The sequence below is a fragment of the Staurois parvus genome, unplaced genomic scaffold, assembly GCF_062004578.1.
Source record: "Staurois parvus isolate SC_StPar_1 unplaced genomic scaffold, SC_StPar_1.0 ptg000159l, whole genome shotgun sequence".
Lineage (NCBI taxonomy): Eukaryota > Metazoa > Chordata > Amphibia > Anura > Ranidae > Staurois > Staurois parvus.
In genome coordinates this window covers 343447-364932 of record NW_028317955.1, presented here as the reverse complement: position 1 = coordinate 364932, position 21486 = coordinate 343447, and the positions used below count along the sequence as shown (strand labels likewise).

General features: G+C 41.3%; 1 protein-coding gene across 1 annotated transcript in view; it reads left to right on the top strand.

Moving 5' to 3' along the window:
* The window catches only part of MYBPC3 (myosin binding protein C3), a 173023-nt gene that overhangs the window by 113739 nt on the left and 37798 nt on the right, over positions 1 to 21486 (top strand). The window contains exon 23 of the mRNA XM_089675793.1: positions 13930 to 14064. Coding sequence (XP_089531919.1) covers positions 13930 to 14064 — 135 coding nt within the window. The remainder of the gene's footprint in view (positions 1 to 13929; positions 14065 to 21486) is intronic.

The window sequence follows — 21486 nt, the reverse complement described above, 5'->3', positions numbered from 1 at the left end:
ATTTCATGTCTGTGCAATTGCTTTGCGATCTCAACCAAAAAATGTCATCCAAAGTTCAACTGCTCCACCAAATTATCATGTGTATTGCCAGGTTAGCTGTATCACTGCCAAACACCGGAGATAACTTGTGGTCTGAATTTCATAGTAATGCTAATAGCTTTCCACCATCTTAAAGCCTGTCTCAGGACATTGCTTATGACCCTCCAAATCATCTATTCAGCTATTTATTTTGGTAACTACCTTATGGAATCCTTTTATACACACCACTATTCGTGTCCCACACTGGCACTGCTTCCGGGAGTCTAGAACAGTTGATCCAGTGCTGCAGTAGACAGGTTGCCTCTTCCTGATGTCTTCAGCCACTGCCATCTTCAAAGAAACCCATGGATGGACACCCAGTAGGAAGTTACTATGTCACCCAGGGAGTGTTGTGAAAACCTGAAGAAGGACCATGCTTCACTGCAAAGAAGTAGAAAGAAGACTCGAGACCTGGTGTATCACAAGACCACATCTTTGGGCAATTATTTATGGCCTTTAGAAAAATAAATACATATAAATATATATATTTAAATATATATATATATATATATATATATACACACACACTATATTGGCAAAAGTATTGGAACGCCTGCCTTTACACACACATGAACTTTAACGGCATCCCAGTCTTAGTCCGTAGGGTTCAAGTGTTCAATAGTGAGTTGGCCCTCCCTTTGCAGCTATAACAGCGTGAACTGTTCTGGGAAGGCCGTCCACAAGGTTTAGGAGTGTCTATGGGAAGGTTTGACCATTCTTCCAGAAGCACATTTGTGAGGTTAGGCACTGATGTCATACGAGAAGGCCTGGCTCTCAGTCTCCGCTCATTCATCCCAAAGATGTTCAGTTGGGTTGAGGTCAGGACTCAGTCAAGTTCCTCCACCCCAAACTCACTCATCCATGTCTTTATGGACCTTGCTTTGTTTCAGTCATGTTGGAACAGGAAGGGGCCATCAGAAAACTGTTCCCACAACGTTGGGAGCATGAAATTGTCCAAAATGTCTTGGTATGCTGACGCCTTAAAAGTTCCCTTCATTGGAACTAATGGGCCAAGCCCAACCCCTGAAAAACAACCCCACACCATAATCCCCCCTCCACCAAACTTTACATTTGGCACCATGCAGTCATGCAAGTACCGTTCTCCTGGCAATGGCCAAACCCAGACACATCCACTGGATTGCCAGACAGAGAAGTGTGATTCGTCACTCCAGAGAACACATCTCCACTGCACTAGAGTCCAGTGGTGGCGTGCTTTACACCACTGCATCTGACGCTTTGCATGGTACCTGGTGATGTAAGGCTTGGATGCAGCTGCTCGGCCATGAAAACCCATTCCATGAAGCTCTCTACGTACTGTGCGCTTCGGCGTGCGCTGACCCCACTCTGTTATTTTCTGTGGCCTACCACTTGGTGGCTGAGTTGCTGTTGTTCCCAGTTGCTTCCATTTCGTTATAATACCACTAATAGTTGACCGTGGAATATTTAGTATCACAGTACCACTCTTGAATTCACCGAGCTCCTGAGAGCGACCCATTCTCTCACAAATATTTGTAGAAGCAGTCTGCATGCCTAGGTGCTTGATTTTTTATACCTGTGGCTATGGAGGTGATTGGAGAGGTGTCCCAATACTTTTGACAATATAGTGTATATTGTACCATACGCAGCTTTTGTGCAGAAGAATGGAAATTGTCTGCCAGTATTTTCTGATAACATGCTCCATTCATCTTGCCATCAGTTTTCATAAGATTCATCGTGCCTTTAGAGTTCATACCCCCACAAAACATCAGTGAGCCACCACCATGCTTCACAGTGGAGATGGTATTCTTGTTGCTATAGGCCTTATTGACCCCTCTCCAAACATAGCGCTTATGGTTGTGACCATAAAGCTCTATTTTGGTTTGTCACTCCAGATTACTGTGCCAGAAGCTGTGCGGCATGTCAAGGTGTTGTCAGGCATATTGTAGCTGGGCGTATTTGTGGCATTGGTGCAGTAAAGACTTCTTTCTGGCAACTCAACCATGCAGCTCATTTTTGTTCAAGTATCATTGTATTGTGCTCTTTGAAACAACCACACCTGCTTTTTCCAGAGCAGCCTGTATTTCTCGTATGGTTTCCTGTGGGTTTTTCTTTGTATCTTGAACAATTCATCTGGCAGATGTGGCTGCAATCTTTATTGATCTACCTGACCTTGGCTTGGTATCAGGAGATCCCTAATTTTTCCACTTCTTAATAAGTGATTGAACAGTACTGACTGGCATACTCAAGGCTTTGAATATCTTTTATATCCTTTTCCATCTTTATAAAATCCCATTACCTTATTACACAGGTCTTTTGACAGTTCTTTTCTGCTCTCCATGGTTCAGTATCCAGCCTGGTCAGTGCATCCACATGAGAGCTAACAAACTCATTGACTATTTATACACAGACAATAAGTGTAAATTAAAAAGCCACAGATGTAGGAAAGTAACCTTTAATTGCCATTTTAACCCGTGTGTGTCACCTTGTGTGTCTGTACCAAGGCCAGACATTGCAGGGGAGGTAAACTTTTGATCCGGGCCATTTGGGTGATTTCTGTTATCATTATGATTTAAAAATGAACCAAACAACTATGCAATAATAAATGGCCTGATGTGAGCATTTTTTTTGCCATGATCATTCATATTTTCAATGTCAAAATGTCTTGATTTAAGCTAGGGTATGCAAGCTTTTGAGCAAAACTGTGTGCGTATATGTATGTGTGTATATATATATATATATATCTATATCTTTTTTAATTATTATTATTTTTTAATTATTTATTTTTTTAACCTAGCAATTAGTTAAAGAAGGGGGTGCCCCAAGTTCAGCTGCAAACATCAGCTAGGTAACACCTCAATCAGATAGCCAGAAAAGGCAGACTCTATATTTATGACACCTTAGGTACCGGGATTTAAAAATAGCCCATGCTTTAGTATGCATCTCGTCGTGTGCAGTCTACATGACGTTTACTGAAATACTTGAGACACATTTGTCAAAACAAACTTCCAAACAATGTCAAAACTGTCCATCATTTTTACCCTGGATCGAAAACCTCAGTGAATTCCTTGCATGGTTTGTAGTTGTAGGAATATAGCATTTCACATAACATCAGACAGTCATGATGAATGGGACCTCAGTTATAAATGCATGCAGTACATCCTATTACTCATGTAATTTACATGGATTTATTGAACTTGTTAGGACTGTTAAAGTGTATCTGAACCCAAAATCAAAAATATAATTTATTGCAAATCACTAGTGCTTGGTGTGGTGACTTCATTAGTTTTATTTTTTTCAGTTTTTTATCCTTTTATTTTCACCTGGTAATCTAAATGGTTAGCCCTGCCACCTGGCAGTACTAGCGTCATTGGTTCAAATCCTAACCATGACACCACCTGCCTGGAGTTTGCATGTTCTCCATGTGCCTGTGTGGGTTTCCTCCGGGTACTCCGGTTTACTCCCACACTCCAAAGACATGCTGGTAGGTTAATTGGCTCCTGTCTAAATTGGCCCTAGTATGTCTATGTATGAATGTAAGTTAGGGACCTTAGATTGTACGCCCCTTGAGGGTTAGGGACTGATGTGAATGTACAATATATATGTAAAGCACTGTGTAAATTGACAGCGCTATATAAGTACCTGTAATAAATAAATAAAATGCATGCATTAACATGAATAAAAACTAAATTCTTTTGCTTCAGCCTCAATGAGGTGTATATCTACTTTTTTCTGCATTTTTAGACTTTTTTTTACACATCACTTATTAGTCTTTTCTGTTTCTAAAAAACTTGACGAAAGAGTTGTAATGTCTTGAAGAATCGTAGTGTAATATAGTGTTTTATATACAGGAATACATGGTGACCCATATGGAGAGAGTGCCTGTTCCTCTCACAAATGGTTGCTGTATTTCTGAAATTGCCCTGGGCAGTGTTATGTGGCCAGTTTAGATAAGTGGCATAGTTCTCCTCTAGTGTGTCATACTATCCCTCATTCTTCCAGTTAACATGAAGACTTCCAGTATTACACACAGCTGCTGGGGAGCGTTAGGGGTTTGTTGTCCATATAGAAGTTATTCATCTGTCACCGTCACTGCAGACTCAATGCAATGAACCTAGACATGGACAAGGCCACACGTCTGACTTCTGTGTAATGGACTAATAGGTGTCCTGACTTTTCATCCGATAACTTATACTAAGGCTTCATGCACAATGGGGCTCGGGCAGGAGAAAATCAGCTGCCAAAATACTCCTAAGCCGCGTTTTTGTGTTCAAACACATTTAGGCACGCCAAGTGCTTGGTTGTTTATTCATTTCATTTGCCAGAATATTAATTTATTCTGGTCATAGAAATGAAAAAACGCTCAAGCGCTAAATGTGCCTAGCATTAACATACATGCACATGGTGCGTCAGGAGGTTGTTTCTGCCAAAACGCTCCTCTCTTGAATGCAAAATTGAGGTTTTTGTTTTCTACCTCTAAATGCCCCTGCCTGTAAAATCCTGTAGATGCCTATAGTGTGCATGGACACACAGGTTAACATGGAGAGGAGTTTAGAGAAAGAGAAAAGAAAAACGCTCAAATGCCCGTAAAAGAAGCATTTGTGAGCTCAAGTGTGCATGATGGCTAAAAGTGGGCAATAAAAGGCAAGATCATTTAATAGACCCATCTCTCCAAATGTTTAGGTATGCAAGCAGGCTGAACAACATACATTTCATGGGGGGCCCATTAACCTGATGACCAACTTACCATTAACCACTTCAATACCGGACTCTTATACCCCCTTCCTGCCAATTTACAGCTTTCAGCGGTGTCGCACTTTGAATGGTCATGCTACACTGTACCCATATGAAATTTTTATCATTTTTTTCACACAAATAGAGCTTTCTATTGGTGGTATTTAATCACCACTGAATTTTGTATTTTTTGCTAAATAAAACAAAAAACACCTGAAACTTTTGAAAACAAACGTACTTTTCTTCGTGTCTGTTACAACAAAATTTTGCAAATAAATAACATTTCTTCATAAATTTAGGTCAAAATGTATTCTGCTACATTTCTTTGGTGAAAATAATAGTTGCATTTGTATTTTTTTTTTCAAATGTTTCTATTTTTTTATTCATTTTTTTCTTTTTTTTACTATTTTATTTTTCAGCACACTGTGACCAAAGCAATGCAATGTTACATAGTAACATTGAAATACTCTGGGCAAGTGATCAGGATTTTTTTTTTTTTAACACATTATGATTGCTAATACCAATGTATTTCATTGATATTTGCAATCATTGTTACTGAATGAAACTGATTCATTCAGTCTTTTGTTGTGATTAGCTGTGATTGGGCAAAGCTGATCAGATGATACAGATGGGCTGATTAGCCCTGTCTGTATCATGTGACTGCCTTGACCAGTCACAGCTAACAACATAATTGTATACAATGGATGGCATGACAGGAAGCCATCCATTGTATACAATTGACATGTGATCTGGTGTGATCGGTCACAGTGGCAACGGGCCCGTGTAGTGATATGTCATCGGCTGTGTCCCGTGGACACAGCCGGTGACAGATTGCACCGCTGCGCGCCCGCGTGAGCAGCTCGTTTTGACAGGACGTCATATGATACCCAGTCACAAGGAGTGTCCCGCCCGGCCTATAGCAGATTGACGGTGTTAAAGTGACACCAAAATCTGGTTTTAAAAAGTATTCTATTCAAGTATGTATTCTTAACTCAAAATTCTCCTCCTCCAAATCTCTAAATTTCTTTTTTTTTTTGCTGTTGTGATCTGCCTTCCTGTTAGAGGGTGACTATGTTCATTCTCTATGGTCCCACGGTATGTAGGAACATAGCCACCCTCTCTTGCCTGAGATGGACTATGGGATTTATAGTGTGCTTAGAGCAGTGCACATAACTGCAATCAAAGTGCACTGCTTGTTCCATACAAAACAGGGCCATTAAGTAGTGGATGTGTATGGATTACATTGGGAGAATAGCAATATCCTTTAAAGTTTATGGCACCTAGGCACACATGAGTAAGGAAAGTGTTTGAAGAAAGGCTGTGTGGTCAGGCAGTACAGCAGAGATTTGTGGAGATGTACTTCACAGAAATATAATATATAATTCAATATTGCTTATAATGGGGGGAGCTGTGGATAGTACCCTCTTATTTGTGTCCTCATCTTTTTAATAGACTTCACCTGTACATTCGAGGATATAAATCTCTTATCACGAGGTTCTATTTCGTTTTTGTCGCCACTGTCTCCAGAAAGTGGGCTGACTGTCCCTGCCTCTTGTTAGGCTATATAAATGGGAAGGGGGACTGCTAATGTGTGGTTGCAAGCAATAAGGACTGAGGAGAACTCCAGAACATAGTTACATAGTTAGTCTGGCTTAAAAAAGACAAATGTCCATCCAGTTCAACCATAGAAGTGGATAACAGAGTGGAGAGACCCCTGTGTGGGCCCTCAGTTTTGGGCCTACTATCCGAAAAATTATGGGCAGGTAAGCATAAAAGTCTAAGAGAGGACTGTGAGATGTTGGGATGAGCAGCCATGTAACTTTCATCTTATGAACCCATTTGTATGGAAAGATTCAGATGTATTGCAAAGATAGTATTCTTTATTTTGCCATTATTTGGACTTTGTTTACATATGCCTTTATTGGACCCAAGTCTACCTGACTAGACATTCCACCATTGTGAACGTTGGGATGTGTAGTTGGGTGAGTAGATCCTTGTAGGGTAACAGTAACAGTGAGGCCTTCAATAACATGGATCATGGTCCAAGCACTTCTATGGGAAATTTAGAGCACTGAGGATCCTGTTTCTGGCCTATAGGAAGAGAATGAGGTCTGTGCTCTGGACGCCATTTTCTCTATCATGTCTCCAAAGGTATGGGGTTACTGAGTGAAACATCCCATGGGCTGTGTTAGGTTGCACAGAGGGAAGGTGGAGATATTCCCCAGACCTGAGTCTTGGCTGTGAATTCTGTAGAAGAGTGGTTGTGTTATTGGGCCTTCAGCCATCCACAGCCATCAAACCTCGAATGTTGTAGGGTAGCAATGAGCATCCTGGTAATGAAGGGAGGCCATACCTTTGTGTTTATTCTCTACAGTAGGAACTGGCTTATCAACCACGGCAATCCAATGCTGGTTAGAAGGTTAGAATGCCTCTCAGGTTTCTGTTGCTCAAACACAAGAACAAGCAGGGTGATGGATTCAGGTTCTCTAAGTATTGTATAAGTAAAATTGTCACTGGGCACACCGGCTTTGGTTCGGCAACATTCTGCAAAACAGCGACTACCCTCATGAACAGGGAAAGAACCCAGAGTTGAGAATCCACATCTACAATTCAATAAGAGCACCAAACAAATGACCAAGAGTCCAAGGTAATTTAATGATAAAACTGATTCACAGCAAAGTAAATCCAATGCGTTTTGGGGGCCAAACACACTCCCTCTTCATCGGGCTGAAGAAGTTTTACTGTGCTTAAATATTCAGTTGAGTAAATATCAAATAAATCTGCAATTTGATTTACTGCTTGGAACAGTTTCATGACCAAAAGTTCAGCCAGTGTTACTGAATGCAGGCTGCATCAAAATCTGTAAGCTCTGATGAAGAAGGAATTTGTTTGGCCCTGAAACACGTTGGCTTGATTCTGCTATGAATCAATCTTTTTAAATTTCCTTGGACTCTTTGGCGCTGATTCCCGTTGAGATGATTCACCCTTAGTGCCAGTTCCAGTGACAGGAATCAGATGGAGAGGAAGTGATGGGAAATATCCCCAACAGGAACAAAGACATTAATAAAATTGTCTTTTCAGTAAAGCAGGGGTGGGGTAGAATGGCAGTGGGTTTTATAAGACTCTGTTAATGACAGAATCGCTTCTCTCCAAATACAATACCTCCCAACTTTCTGAGATGGAAATAAAAGGACATATTTTAGAACAAAGTATGTTGTCATTGGACACACCTCTACCATGCCTCTGGTTATGTGTCGCATGAAAAATGTATATGCAAAAAAAGACTGGTTAAAGCTGAAGTTTAATCTGCTTATATTTTGCACTCCCTGGTTCCTCCTTTCCTCCCCCCCCCCCCCCCCTCTCCTTATCAAACCTTTCTCTTTCTCTTTCATACCTCATTTTAGACCTATTGACATTATCACTGTGTCTCTGTGCTCTTCTGTGCAATGTAGACACATTATGGCTGGTGGGAGGGGACAGCAAAGCTCTGTATATAGACTTCTGAAATCATCACACACACACTCCCTACTCCTCCACCTCATTAATCCTCTCAACAGCTGTCAATAACAGACTTTCAGGAGAAGTTATACAAAAATCAAGATGCCTTAATAGGTGGATGTCAGTCTGAGTCTGGGTACTCCTAGGAAGACCACCCTGCATAATGCCCATATGTAATGCCAAGCGTCCATGATTGAAAAAACTGAAATCCAATTAATGAAAGAGGTGGCCTAGGTACAGTAAGCTGGGAGGAAAGGGCTAGATGATGCAGATCATCCTCCACCTAGGAAAGGAGGCACGCTCTATCTGGCTTTGCTGCAGCTTCTAATGCATACTGTGAGACATTCTCACTGTGCAGTGGAAACAAAGTAAGCAATTTCAGTGCAGGAGAGGAGCTTGTCCAACTTTGCAAGAGTTCATGTCTAAACCTGTAAGTGCTTTTTCACCAATATTTTTCCATTATAACGGCGTTTTAATGTAACAAATTAAAAAATAGAGCTTAAATGAAAGGTTTTATAAACACTTTTGAAAATTAAATAGTACATTTTTTGACGGTCAATATACTGTATATCAGACCAACCAAAAAGAGGGACAACTGAGGAAGAATGAAGGACGGGGGATTTAGGACAGTCCTTCCAGATAAGCAACAGTTGGGAGCTATGTAGTACAAGTCAGTGGGAAATGCAAAACAGCTTAGAAACAGGTTAACTACAGGTCAAGTGCACCTTCCAATGTACTCATTTTCCCATTGACACAAGCCCAAAGCCCATTTACCCAGGCCCTTAAACTCTGGGTACCTTCCTGTCCTGGAGACCCCCATACTCCTAGAACTAGAAATATCCCTAGTGGGATGATAGATAGAGCTCTTGTTAAGCTAACTCTGCACTCCCCCAAAAAACATAATTTTTGTTGGACACAGACATTTTATTTTCCAGCTCAGGTATATTATTCGCATTTTCTGATATTTGTACAGTTTGCTGATTCATATACTGATTACTGATTTATATTTCATGTTTTGAAAAGTAATAAAACATTGCATTTAGATCCATATGTTATCTTTACAGATCTGAATGTAGCTCTATTAAATCCAATATGACCATGCACGCGAGGGCATTTAGCTCCATTTATTTGAGTAGCTTTCAGGGTATTCTAATTTTTTTTTTGTGCACATGCCTACATTTGGGTAAACTGATGCATCCACTTGCATTTTCTTGTAAATTCAATCTAGTGGGTAGAATAAATGAGTTTTCTAGCCACTAGAATAAATATATGCATGTACCTTTCTAAATGCAAAAGAATTTTATGCCCCATTACATGTGTTTTTTTTCTGGCAGCAAGATCCAGCTTTATTATATTATGCCCATGTGCATGATCCAAGAGATCAGCAGACACAGGTATCAGCTCAGATCAGATCAGCTCCTATAATTTGTATTTTTTTTAATTTTTGTAGTTGAGTGCTGTTCAAGATACTAACAGTTACATTTTTAGGACAAGCTTTCAGGGTGGTCCACCTAGTTCTCAATTCAGGAAGGAGGTAGATCATTATCCTTTTTTAAATTATAAACCTGTTATGCTTACCTGCTCTGTGTAATGGTTTTGCACAGAGTAGCCCCAATCCCCCTCTTCTTGGGTCCCCTGTTGGTGCTCCTGACTCCTCCCCCTTGTTGAGTGCCCAGCTGCTTGCTATACAGGCCATCTCTGCATGTTCACTCCTGAGCCCCTCTCTGTGTGTCCATAAGACACACAGAGTGCAGCTTGACCCCGCCCCTTGCTCCCTCCTAATTGACTGTGAATGACAGCAGCAGGAGCCAATGTTTCCTGCTCGCTGCTGGGTCTAAGCCAATGAGGAGGGAGAGAGCTGGGAGAGCCGTTGCTTTCATGCACATCGCTGGATTGAGTTCTGGCTCAGTTAAGTATTAGGGGGGCTGGGGGGAGCTGCACACTGAAAGTTTTTAACCTTCAAGCATAGAATACATGAAGGTAAAAAAAATCTTCAGCATTTAGAACCACCTTAAAAGTATCACGGACAGTTTTCAACTATGTTGTCGCAAGGTTCTATTTTCATAAATCGGTATGTCACCTAAAGTCACCTTTCACACAATCTCGGTGAGGTGACTCAGTAAGAGGAAAACTGATCCTCAATGTTCTCTTTTTTTATACTCAGGATCTATATATACCTACAGGATGCCTTTGTTTTAATGACAATTGCAAGCATCTCTGTCTTTGCCATTGAACTCATTTACATTGTATTCTCTATTATGTATCTACAATAATCATTCACCTTGCCTGGTTTTGGTCTGGTAAATGTGCTGATGGCAGTGTGCTGGCTATATTTAGAGGTGAGAGCATAAGGGTGATTGGGGATGAAGGCTCAGAGTACATGAAAGAAATGTTCTTAGCTATAGAGAAGGGGTGGGAGCAGGGTCTTGGTTAAGCTCATCCTCTCTCCCCCCCTCCCCTTCACTCGTCCTGATCCTTAGTTCATAGAACTCTGCTTTCCTTCTACCATCCTCACACATCTACGAGGAGTTGGGTTTCAGTATCTGAAGGCTCCATCTAAGCTTGGAGACACAGAGCCACCATGACCCGTAGGTCAGTTGAAGAACCTGTTAAAGTGGAATCTTCAAGAACTTCAAGAAGGAAAACCCAAAAAAAAGAAAAGTTAGGTGTGGATGACCTCTCTTTTACTGGTTGATGGAATATTCAAGTGTATTAATTCAGTGGATGCTATCTCTACTGCTTAGATGGTTGGCTTATCTCTAATTGGTGGGACCAAATTGGACTACAGACACTGGCTGGCCTTTTCCAAAATAATCTTTGAATGTAGTTATATTTTTTTTTTCCCATATGGATTGTGTAGCCCGGTTTTGAAATCTGTGTCAAAAGATTTTTTAAACCAGAATATTGTTAGGCCACAAGGCAGACATGCAGTTTATTGCGGATTTGAGAAGGAGTTAAATGTGTAGGGGCCCATAGCATCCAATTAGGTTGTCATAAGTTGTCATAACTCCGCCTCTCACTATGAATTGTAGTTTTTTTTAAGTGATACTTGTGTTATTGATGAAAAATGCTGCATATTGCTAGTGGTGACCATTTTTATTGTAAATAGAACCAGATTCCAGCACATTCTCAATGTGTTTTCTAGGAACAGAATGTAGCAAAACTGTATTTTAATACTGTACATTAATGTTTAGTGATTTGGCCTTCCCACCATGATCATCAGAATGAAAAACGTGATGAAAACATTTTTGATAGAATTACATGTTATTAAAAATAAGAAATTAACTGGAGAAGACTGTGCTGTTGTTTGATAGTGAGTTTATTGCATGTACTATGGTGACAAATTATGTTTGGGTGGTTTTCCAGATATAAATGATGAATATGAAACGCTGTACTGATGTATTCTCCTTGTTCGGGGAGATAAACATATTTAGTAACTGTTGTAACCCATAGCCACTAGTTCATCTATAATTGATCTGCCTATAATCCAAGCTTCTGTATACATTGAATGGGTTTTAGGGAGTAAAATCATGTTATAACATAGTAAAGCCCATCCTTCAACATAAAATAAAAGGTTCACATTGTGGATCAGTACAGTGTGATCTGGGTGTGCCTTTTGCTTTGTATAAAGATGTATATCACACATGTAATGGGTGCTTTCAGTCCTGTGACTGCCCATAGCAAAATCTTATATATATATATATATATATATATATATATATATATATATCTCAATTTTTTTTTTTTTGCACATAACAAGAGTGGATTAAGAAAAATGCCAGTTTGTTCAGTACAGAATGTAAAAAACATGGCTTATAGTTTTAGTTGGACCTCCCAGGAACAGGCGTTCTAATACTCTAGACCAGCTATTTTCAACCAGGGTGTCAGGCACCCTGGGATTCCTTCAGGTTTCTGCAGGAATGCCTTGGCAAAATGTCTCAAAATTGCCCAAAAATTGTATACAAGCTAGTGGGTGCTTCAAGCCTTCCTTTTTGTTACTCAAAGTCAATGATATCATCGGTTGATAGGAAGGATGTTGGGTGTCCGCACAGCATCCTTGTTTATTCCTCCACTGCCCCTCTGCATCTACACTTGGGTCACATTAACTGAGCAAAGGAGAAAAACTAAGATAGAATAGAAAGGCTGGAAATACTAGTCAGTTCCAGTGTGCAAAGGTGTATTTGTTGTGAAAGGATAAATTGCCTCTAATGTTCCTACATGTCTGGATGTTGCTGCATTATGTAAAACTATTAGGTTTCTTACATTTTAGAATGGGGTACCGTGAGATCGCGCATAATTTTAGATGGTGCCTTGTCTGGGAAAAGGTTGAGAAACACGACCCACACACCCTAGGACAATGTGATCTTTTTATCATAATGCAGCAACTCGCAGATAGAAATCAGCAGTCGGTAGAAATTCGCTTGCTCTGGGTTATTGTGTTCATTGTGCTTTGCGGTTTTATTATATTCATAATTATGTCTATTGAGAGACATAATTATCATATGCATCTCACTAGGTAGCAGACAAGCTGGTTTCCATATAGAATAAAAGTAGAATACAGTCACAATATTCATCTTTATTTGCATAATATATTTATCTATGTATATTTTAGTCCTGTTTGCACAAATGTTACCCAGAACTGGTAAGACAGGAAAACTATTTGAGATAGATAGATAGATAGATAGATAGATAGATAGATAGATCAATCAATCTGGTAGCTGGAGGCAGCAGAGGGGACACTTGTACAGCAGAGTGAATGTTAGAGTGGAGGTGGTGGAGGATAGAAGAAGAGGGGACACTTATAGAGTGGGAATTATTGTTAGAATGGAGGTGGCTGAGGACAGGAGCAAAAGAGGGGACACTTGGGAGTGGAGTGAATGTTAGAGTAGAGGTGGTGGAGGACAGAAGAAGCAAAGGGGACACTTTTGGAGTGGAGTGAATGTTGGTGAGGAGGTGGTGGGGGACAAAGGAACCAGAAGGGACCTTTGGAGTGGAGTGAATGTTAGATTAGATGTTGCGGGGGACAGAGGAAGCAGTGGGGACACTTGTGGAGTGAGTGTTAGAGTGGAGGTGGCAGGGAACAGAGGCAGCAGAGAGGACACTTGTGGAGCAGAATGAATGTTGGAGCAGAGGTGTTGGAGGACAGAGGAAGCAGAGAGGACACTTGTGGAGTGAATGTTAGAGTAAGGGTGGTGGAGGGGGGGACAAGGGAAGCAGAAGGGACACTTGTGAAGCATTGGTGATTGTTTGAGCAGAGGTGGTGGCTAGCGGGAGAGAGATAGCAGAGGAGACATTTGTTGAGCAAGGGTGATTGTTAGAGGGGAGTGGTAGAGGCCAGGGGCAGCAGAGTGGACACTTGTGGAGTGGGGATTTTTATTAGAGCAGAGTGCAGGAGGGACAGAAGCAACAGGGGAGACAAATGATGAGAGTTGGTGATTGTTAGAGCAGGGATGGAGGAGGACAGAGGCAGCGGAGTGGATACTTATGGAGTGGGGGTGATTGTTAGAAGGAAGGTGGCAGGGGACATGTAGAACCAGAATGATACAATGAACAATGAGGACAGACAAACATCACTGTCAGTACTGTTTTGCTAAACCAATGATATCATAAAAAAGCTCACATTGCTTCTTTGCTTCCTTTTAGCTCCTACCAGTGAGCCCACCCAGCTGACAGTGGACGATGTCAGTGACACCAGCATCACACTGAAGTGGAGACCTCCAGAGAGGATTGGTGCAGGAGGACTGGATGGCTACATTGTGGAATACTGCAAGGAGGGTTGTAAGTGTTACACTCCCATCACTCCTCAATGTTCTAAGAGTCTGAGCAATGAACTGTCTGGACACGCTCAGATTTTACAGATATGTTATATGAAATGTTTGTCCCCAGAAATGCCCACAGTGACATGCTATACCATGGAAACCTGCATTCCTCCATCCAATTATAATTACATGTCAAGTGGTAAAAAGATACAATCACATCTCATCTATAACATAGGCTGTAGGATAATTCAAAGAATTGTATATGGCCACTGGATAGCTCTAGGCTTCAGGCTTGAAGCATAGCAATAGCCTAATTTTTTTTAGTTTTGGATATAGTGTGGAAAGATCTGGGGAGGTCCATTCTCTTTATTAGTCATGGTGCCCATAGTTGTAGAACAGAAAGTGATGGGAAATCTAAAACTGTATGATAGTCACTAGAAGGAACAGGTAATGTGAAATCTTTCAATGTGGACACCTGTTCCAATCTAAACTTTGATAAGATTTCCTTCCTCTTACTTTTGCTGTTGTGTACAGAACAAGAGGTGAAGAGAAATCTCCCCAATGGGACCCAAAACCAAACGAAACAAGAGTTTTTAATAATTTGTACTCAATCCAAAAATGTTTTTTTTTACATTTTGAGTATAGATATACTTTAAAGCAGCCATACTTAACCAAAGTTCCTCCAAAGGTTACTAGGGGTTCCTTGAATTGTGGCTGATTGACCTCCCATTTGATAGTGCCTGCATAGTTCGGGGACCAGCATCACTTGGCAAAGTCAGCAGCATGACAACAATGATCTTAGCTGTCTGTAAGAGGGTTATTCTTCTTACTGACCACCATTGTAAGGGGTATTCTTCCTTCTGACCACCAATGTAAGGAGTGTTCTTACCACCAACGTAAGGGGTATTCATCCACCTGAACATCAATGTAAGGAGTATTCTTCCCACTGACCACCAATCTAAGGAGCATTTTTCCCACTAACCACCAATGTAATGGAAGTATATTTCCTACTAACCACCAATCTAAGGAGGATTCTTCCCACTAGCCACCAATGTAAGGGGAGTATATTTCCTACTCACCACCAATCTAAGGAGCATTCTTTCCACTAATTACCAATGTAAGGGGAGTATATTTCCTACTAACCACCAATCTAAGGCACATTCTTCCCACTAATTACCAATGTAAGGGGAGTATATTTCCTACTAACCACCAATCTAAGGCACATTCTTCCCACTAACTACCAATGTAAGGGGAGTATATTTCCTACTAACCACCAATTTAAGGAGCATTCTTCCCAGTAATTACCAATGCAAGGGGAGTATTCTTTCTACTAACCACTAATCTAAGGAGCATTCTTCCCACTAATTACCAATGCAAGGGGAGTATTCTTTCTACTAACCACTAATCTAAGGAGCATTCTTCCCACTAATTACCAATGCAAGGGGAGTATTCTTTCTACTAACCACTAATCTAAGGAGCATTCTTCCTACTGCCCACCAATGGACATTTTGCATTATGGCCACTAGATGTAGCTGATGATCAAGCAAATTAATATGTATTTCCTATAATCATTAGCCCCCTCTAGTGGCAGTATATTCCTGATTTACTCTATTCTGTATAAAAAATAACATTCGACCTAAAATGAATTGTCCCCATTTGCACAGCACAAATCTACAGTACATGCAGTTTCCCATGACAACTAATTCTGCATGTTTTATAAATACACCCCTTGGACAGTTGCTAAAGAAATAGGTGTCCCCATTGGATGATGAGGACAGGAATACAAACAACAATAAAAAACCTGGCAGAGGATCTAGCCCCCCATTACTCTGTTGAAAAAAAAATAGTTTTGGATACACTTTATTCTGGGTCTGGTTAAAACTAATGCTTTGAGAGTGACTGATCTGTGATTGACAGCACACAGATCTGTAAAGCAGACAGTGATGGATTTAGTGTGTGTTATCATTGGCACATTAAGAGCCCCTTATGTAGGCACAGGATCAGCCCAGACTCTTCCTGACATTAGAGATCAGATTAGAAGCTTATCCTTTTCAGTTCCTCCATGCCTCTTCAGATCTGGGTCCCTGCCATCCTAAGCACTCCGGCCTGATTGTAATCTCCTGGGTCCCAGGATGGATGCCAAGGATGAAGATTAATATAATCCAGGCTCCCTATTCCTGTTATCATTAACCAGGTGCTACCTGAGCCCCTCATCAAGTATGCATTTACTGCTGGCCACCACCCAACTGATAATGGTTTAATAGGATTTGGGCAGGATGTTTGCTGGGCTATGTCACCAAAACCCCGGTGTCTGTATGTGGTCCTCCAAGCTTGGTGAAGCACAAGATCGTGCCAACGTGCCCAGAACACTTTACTGAAGGGTGGCCCCCACCTATCCCTTCTATCATCTGTATTAAAATCAAGTGACTCAGAGAACCCAGTATCCAATATCCTGGCTGCATGTTTTGGGGTGAAGTATCAAGCTCTCTCCAGATGTATGAAGAAATGTAGGAGCGTGTGCATTCTTGGTGTATGCGTAGGATTTATTTATGAACATTACCCACTCCACTATGCTGATAAGCCGAAAGCAATTCGCCAACACATGCATTAATGTGCCAGCTCCGATCAAGCCAGTTGTCGGGTATTTTTATACAGTATGCTCTACAGTGTTGGCATTCTCTCAGCTTTATGCAGCTAGAAAGTGCAAAGAGCACGGAGGGCACAATGGGGTGATTTACTAAAGGCAAATAGACTGTGCACTTTGCAAAGTGCAGTTGCACCCTGCAGGAGCAGCATGCTGCAGAGCTAAGCAGACGAGGTGAAGCTTCACTTTGCCAAGAATACCCAATCACATGCAAGGGAAATTAAAAAAAAAAATGCATTTTTGCTTGCACATGATTGGATGATGGAAGTCAGCAGAGCTTCTGCTCATTTACTAACCTTTGGAGCAACTGCACTTTGCAAAGTGCACAGTCTATATGCCTTTAGTAAATCAACCCCAGTGAGGGCTCATTCACGCTGCAATGAATTTTACAACTTTTATTTTTCCTTAAAAGTTATTTAATTGTACAATCTGTTGAACTCTATGCAGCAGTGCATTGGGATGCATTACAGCATGCCTAAAGGCACTGCGAAAAAATGCAAGTCCTATTTTTTCTTTTTCAACGCACACTAATGCAACATGTTGATGTGAACTGAAGCAATAGGATAAGGCAGATGAAGCCATAGCCTCATAACTGCATCTAGGTAAGATATACCTAAAGGCAAACCTTTTTTTTTTTTCATTTTGAATAAACTAACGGCTTCTTCATTCGTACAGATATTATTGCCGCCCCTCAGAAAAGTGATCCATGATGGATCACTTTTTAGAGGGCATTTGACAGGCGGTGAGGAGGGGATATGTCACTTCCTTTCCTCCTGTTTTAACTCTAAAAATGCTGATCCATCACGCTGCAACTGTGTGCATTGCACAGATTTGCAGGAAGGTTGGGGAGCTGCCCGTTGAATGAGTTGCATACAGAGGTGGTAGTATCCACCAAATGAAACAGGACATTTAATTTGCTATGGCATGTGTACAGCCCTGAGTGGCTGCATTTTTGTGTTTAGGTGGGCAGTCGGGGGCAATAAAACCACCTCCCCCGACTGCCCACCTAAACACAAAAATGCAGCCACTATAGCGTCCGATGATTATTTCCCATTCAAGTGAATGGGCTGCTCTGCAAGCACCCTGTCACTGTGTGCAATGCACACGGTTGAGTTCAAAGGGTTAAAGCAAACAGTGATAAGTGACATCTCATCATGGCCTGTCAAATGTTCTCTGAAGAGTGATCCAAACGTGGTCTATGGGCAGGCGGATGTAAAGGGATGTGTGTCCATGTACATCCGACTATCTCTGAGTCCATCTACATCCACAAAAAAAAAAGGAAACAAGTTTGCTTCCTTTTCTGATTTTTCCGACCTGAATGTAGTCATAGGTAAACAATGAAAAAGAGATACACGTCTGTTCCTATCTGCCTGCCCATAGACCTAACATGGGTCCATTCAGCTCAGAAAGGGGGAAAAAAACTGAATGGCTGCGGATGTCACAAAAGCAGCCAGGGGTCTGGTCACGGATTCCCTGCTGATTAGAATGGACGCCACTAACCTGAACCCTTAGACAGCTGTCATGGGAACAAGTGTCTCCATTAGAAGATCTGCCCTCTATTTTTGTTGTGGTGGCAACTCAGTTTTTTAGATTGATTCACAATTCCTTTCCTGGTGCTCAGAGCAATGTCACCCTAATGGGGACACAGACAGCAATAAAAACCTGACAGAGGTTGCATCACCTTACCAGTCTATCCAAATCTAGAGGAAAGGGTTTTGCCTTTAGTTATACTTTAACTTGAATCTGTATGCTGTGGTCTACAGCAGCCTTTCTCAACCAGGGTGCCTTGGCAAAATGTCTAAAAATTGCCCGACACTTGTATGCAAGCCAGTGGGTGGAACAAGCCTGCCTTCAGTTACACAAAGCCACAGGTTTTCATTGTGCACCATTACGACCTTATAGCCGCCGGCGTCCTGACAACCAATGACATCATCAGTTGATAAGGAGGATGCCAGCTGCCTGCACAGCATCCTAGTTTGACCCTCCCCCGCCCCTCTCCATCAGTGCTGGGGTCACATTAGCTCAGTGATGGAGAAAACTTGAGGGAGAAGAGAGACACTGGAATACTAGTCAGTACCAGTGTGCAAATGGGTATGTGCTTTGGAAGAATAAATCACCTCCAATGTTGGGTGTTCTACGTGTGGATATTGCTGCGTTATATATACAACTATTAGAATAGTTTTTCACATTTTAGAATGGGGTGCCTCAAGACTGTCCATCATTTTAAATGGTGCCTTGACTGAAAAAAGGTTGAGAAACACTGATCTACAGCACTGTGCACACCATCATTACCATCTGCATTGGTTTACTACGTAAGCCTGTATTTATAGTAGAAGTATTTATGTTGTTATATAATGCAGAATAGGACCGGTTTATAAAAAGCAATGCAGCAGCAATAATATATCAGCCATTCAGTGATATTTTATTTATAAAAATGGATTTGAAAATAAACTATGAGTGGTTGTGTTGGGTAATTATGGGTATGTGGGATTTACTCCTAAATATACTAGTTGCCTGGCTGTATTTAGCATCAGTACTTCTGAATCTCTGGCCTAGAACAAGTATGCTGTGAATTATAGTCAGAGAAAATCGTTCATTCCTTGAGCTCTGTAGTTATCATTGACTCAGAAGGAATTGAAGTAAAAGCAGCCAGGCAATTGGAATTTTAAGAGGACAGTATTTACAGACTACAGATTTCACTCGTGGCAGGTTTCCTTTACAGAAGAATTCCAGGCATGAATATTTTTACAGAATTCCATTATCCCAGCTTGGACCAATGTAACTATGTATGTACCGCAGCTGTGGGGTCCCTTGAGAATCTGGAAATTGTTGCTCTAGACATCACTACTCCAGTGATCTCAACTTGCTTCCAGACCCCGTAATGAACGGCTGCCCTGCAGCACTGTGAACACAGGAGATCAGTCGCTCAGCACAGGCGCCATCTAGAGCTTGCTTTGTTTTTTGGCAATTAATGCAAAATGCTCTCTAAATGGACAAGGTGGAGGGGCAAAGAGGGGCTGTCCACTTCGTCCAATCAGAGTCTGCTTTGCAGTCTTTGAACGGTGCCTGTGAGAAAGCAGGCGACCTCCTGAGTTCACAATGTAGTAGGGCAGCCACTTGGCGTGGGACTCAGAAGCTAGTGGAGATCACTGGAGTAGTGGTGTTTGCTGCAATGATTTCCATGTTCTGGAGGAATCCCACAAGTATGGTATGCACAGTACATATCTACATTGGTCCACGTTGGACCAATGCAACTATGGAAAAAATGCCATGCTTGGAATTAATTTTTCAAGCAGAATTAATGAGTCAGGCCAATCCAGGAGCTATCAGTACTTTAAAAATTAAGGCCTCATGCACACTGCTGCACCTAAACACGTTTAGGAGCTTTTGGTGGTTTTTTTTTTTCCAAAGCCACTGAACTCAACTCAATAAAAGCCTATGTGTCCATGCACACATAGGCTTTTACCAGAGTTTAGAAGCAGCAAAGTTTAGAGACAGTAAAATGCTCCTCTCCTTAATGCAGAAGAATTATGTTCAGGAGAGGAGTATTTTGACAGAAAACCGCCAAACGTGGCAAAAACACGTGTAACTGCTGGGTGTGTTTAGCATTTAGACATTTTTCATTTCAATGGTCAGAATAAATGATTCATTCTAGCCAATGAAATGAATTAACACCCAAGTGCTTGACGAAAGTACACAGGTGTAAATGCGGTACACACGATTACCAGCGTCAAGATTTTTTTTTTCTTTTTGCTGCCAGAAACCAACGGCAGGATCAGTTGTTTTGACATCTAGTGTGCATGTACCCATAGCTCTGGTTTACGCTGGATCTGACTTTGTAATTCACTTGAAGTCGCACGATTTCAAAGTCGTATGTCAGTGCGACTTCAGGTGCAACTTAGCAGACATCTGTGCAACTTCATGCACAGATGTCTATACAAATCGCACCTGAAATTGCGAAAAATAGTGCAGGAACTACTTTCCAAAAACAGTGCACCTCCAATGGAGTCAGAACGGTTCCATTGCAGACAATAGGGTGTAACTTGTCATGCGATTTGAACCTGTCAAATCATATGACAAGTCGCATCGATTTGAACCAGGGCTATAAATGAGAGAAATACAAACTCACTGCCGCTACTGACCATCTGATCAAAAAAGTGCTAGTTGCTTGGCTGTCATGGCAATTATATATTTCTGACAGCTCATGGTAAATTAGCATGGTGGTCATTTGAAAGAATCCTCCTTACATTGGTAGTCAATGGGAAGAATGTGTCTTACACTGGTGGCTAGTGGGAAGAATGTTTCCTACACTGGTGGTCAGTGGGAAGAATGCCCCTTACATTGGTGGTCAGTGGGAAGAATGCCCCTTACATTGGTGGTCCATGGGAAGAATGCTCCTTACATTGGTGTTCAGTGGGAACAATGCTCCTAAATTTGGAGGGTCCTTGGGGAAAAATGCTACTTATATCGGGAGTTAGTGGGAAAAATGCTCCTGTCATTGAAAGTCAGTTGGAAGAACGCTTCTTATATTGGTGATCAGTGGAAAGAATGATCCTTAGATTGGTGATCAGTGAGAAGAATGCTATTTACATGGGAAGTCAGTAGGGAGAATGCTGCTTACATTGGTGGTTAGTGGGACAAATTATTCTCCAATAGATAGCTAAAAGAATCACTAATGTCAGTGGTTACATACCTGAGTTTCAGAATTGTTAAAGTGGTTGTAAACCTCAGACATGAAATGTAAACAAAGTATCTACCTGTATAGTGTGTGCTTGTCTCAGTCCAGAGCACTAAGTG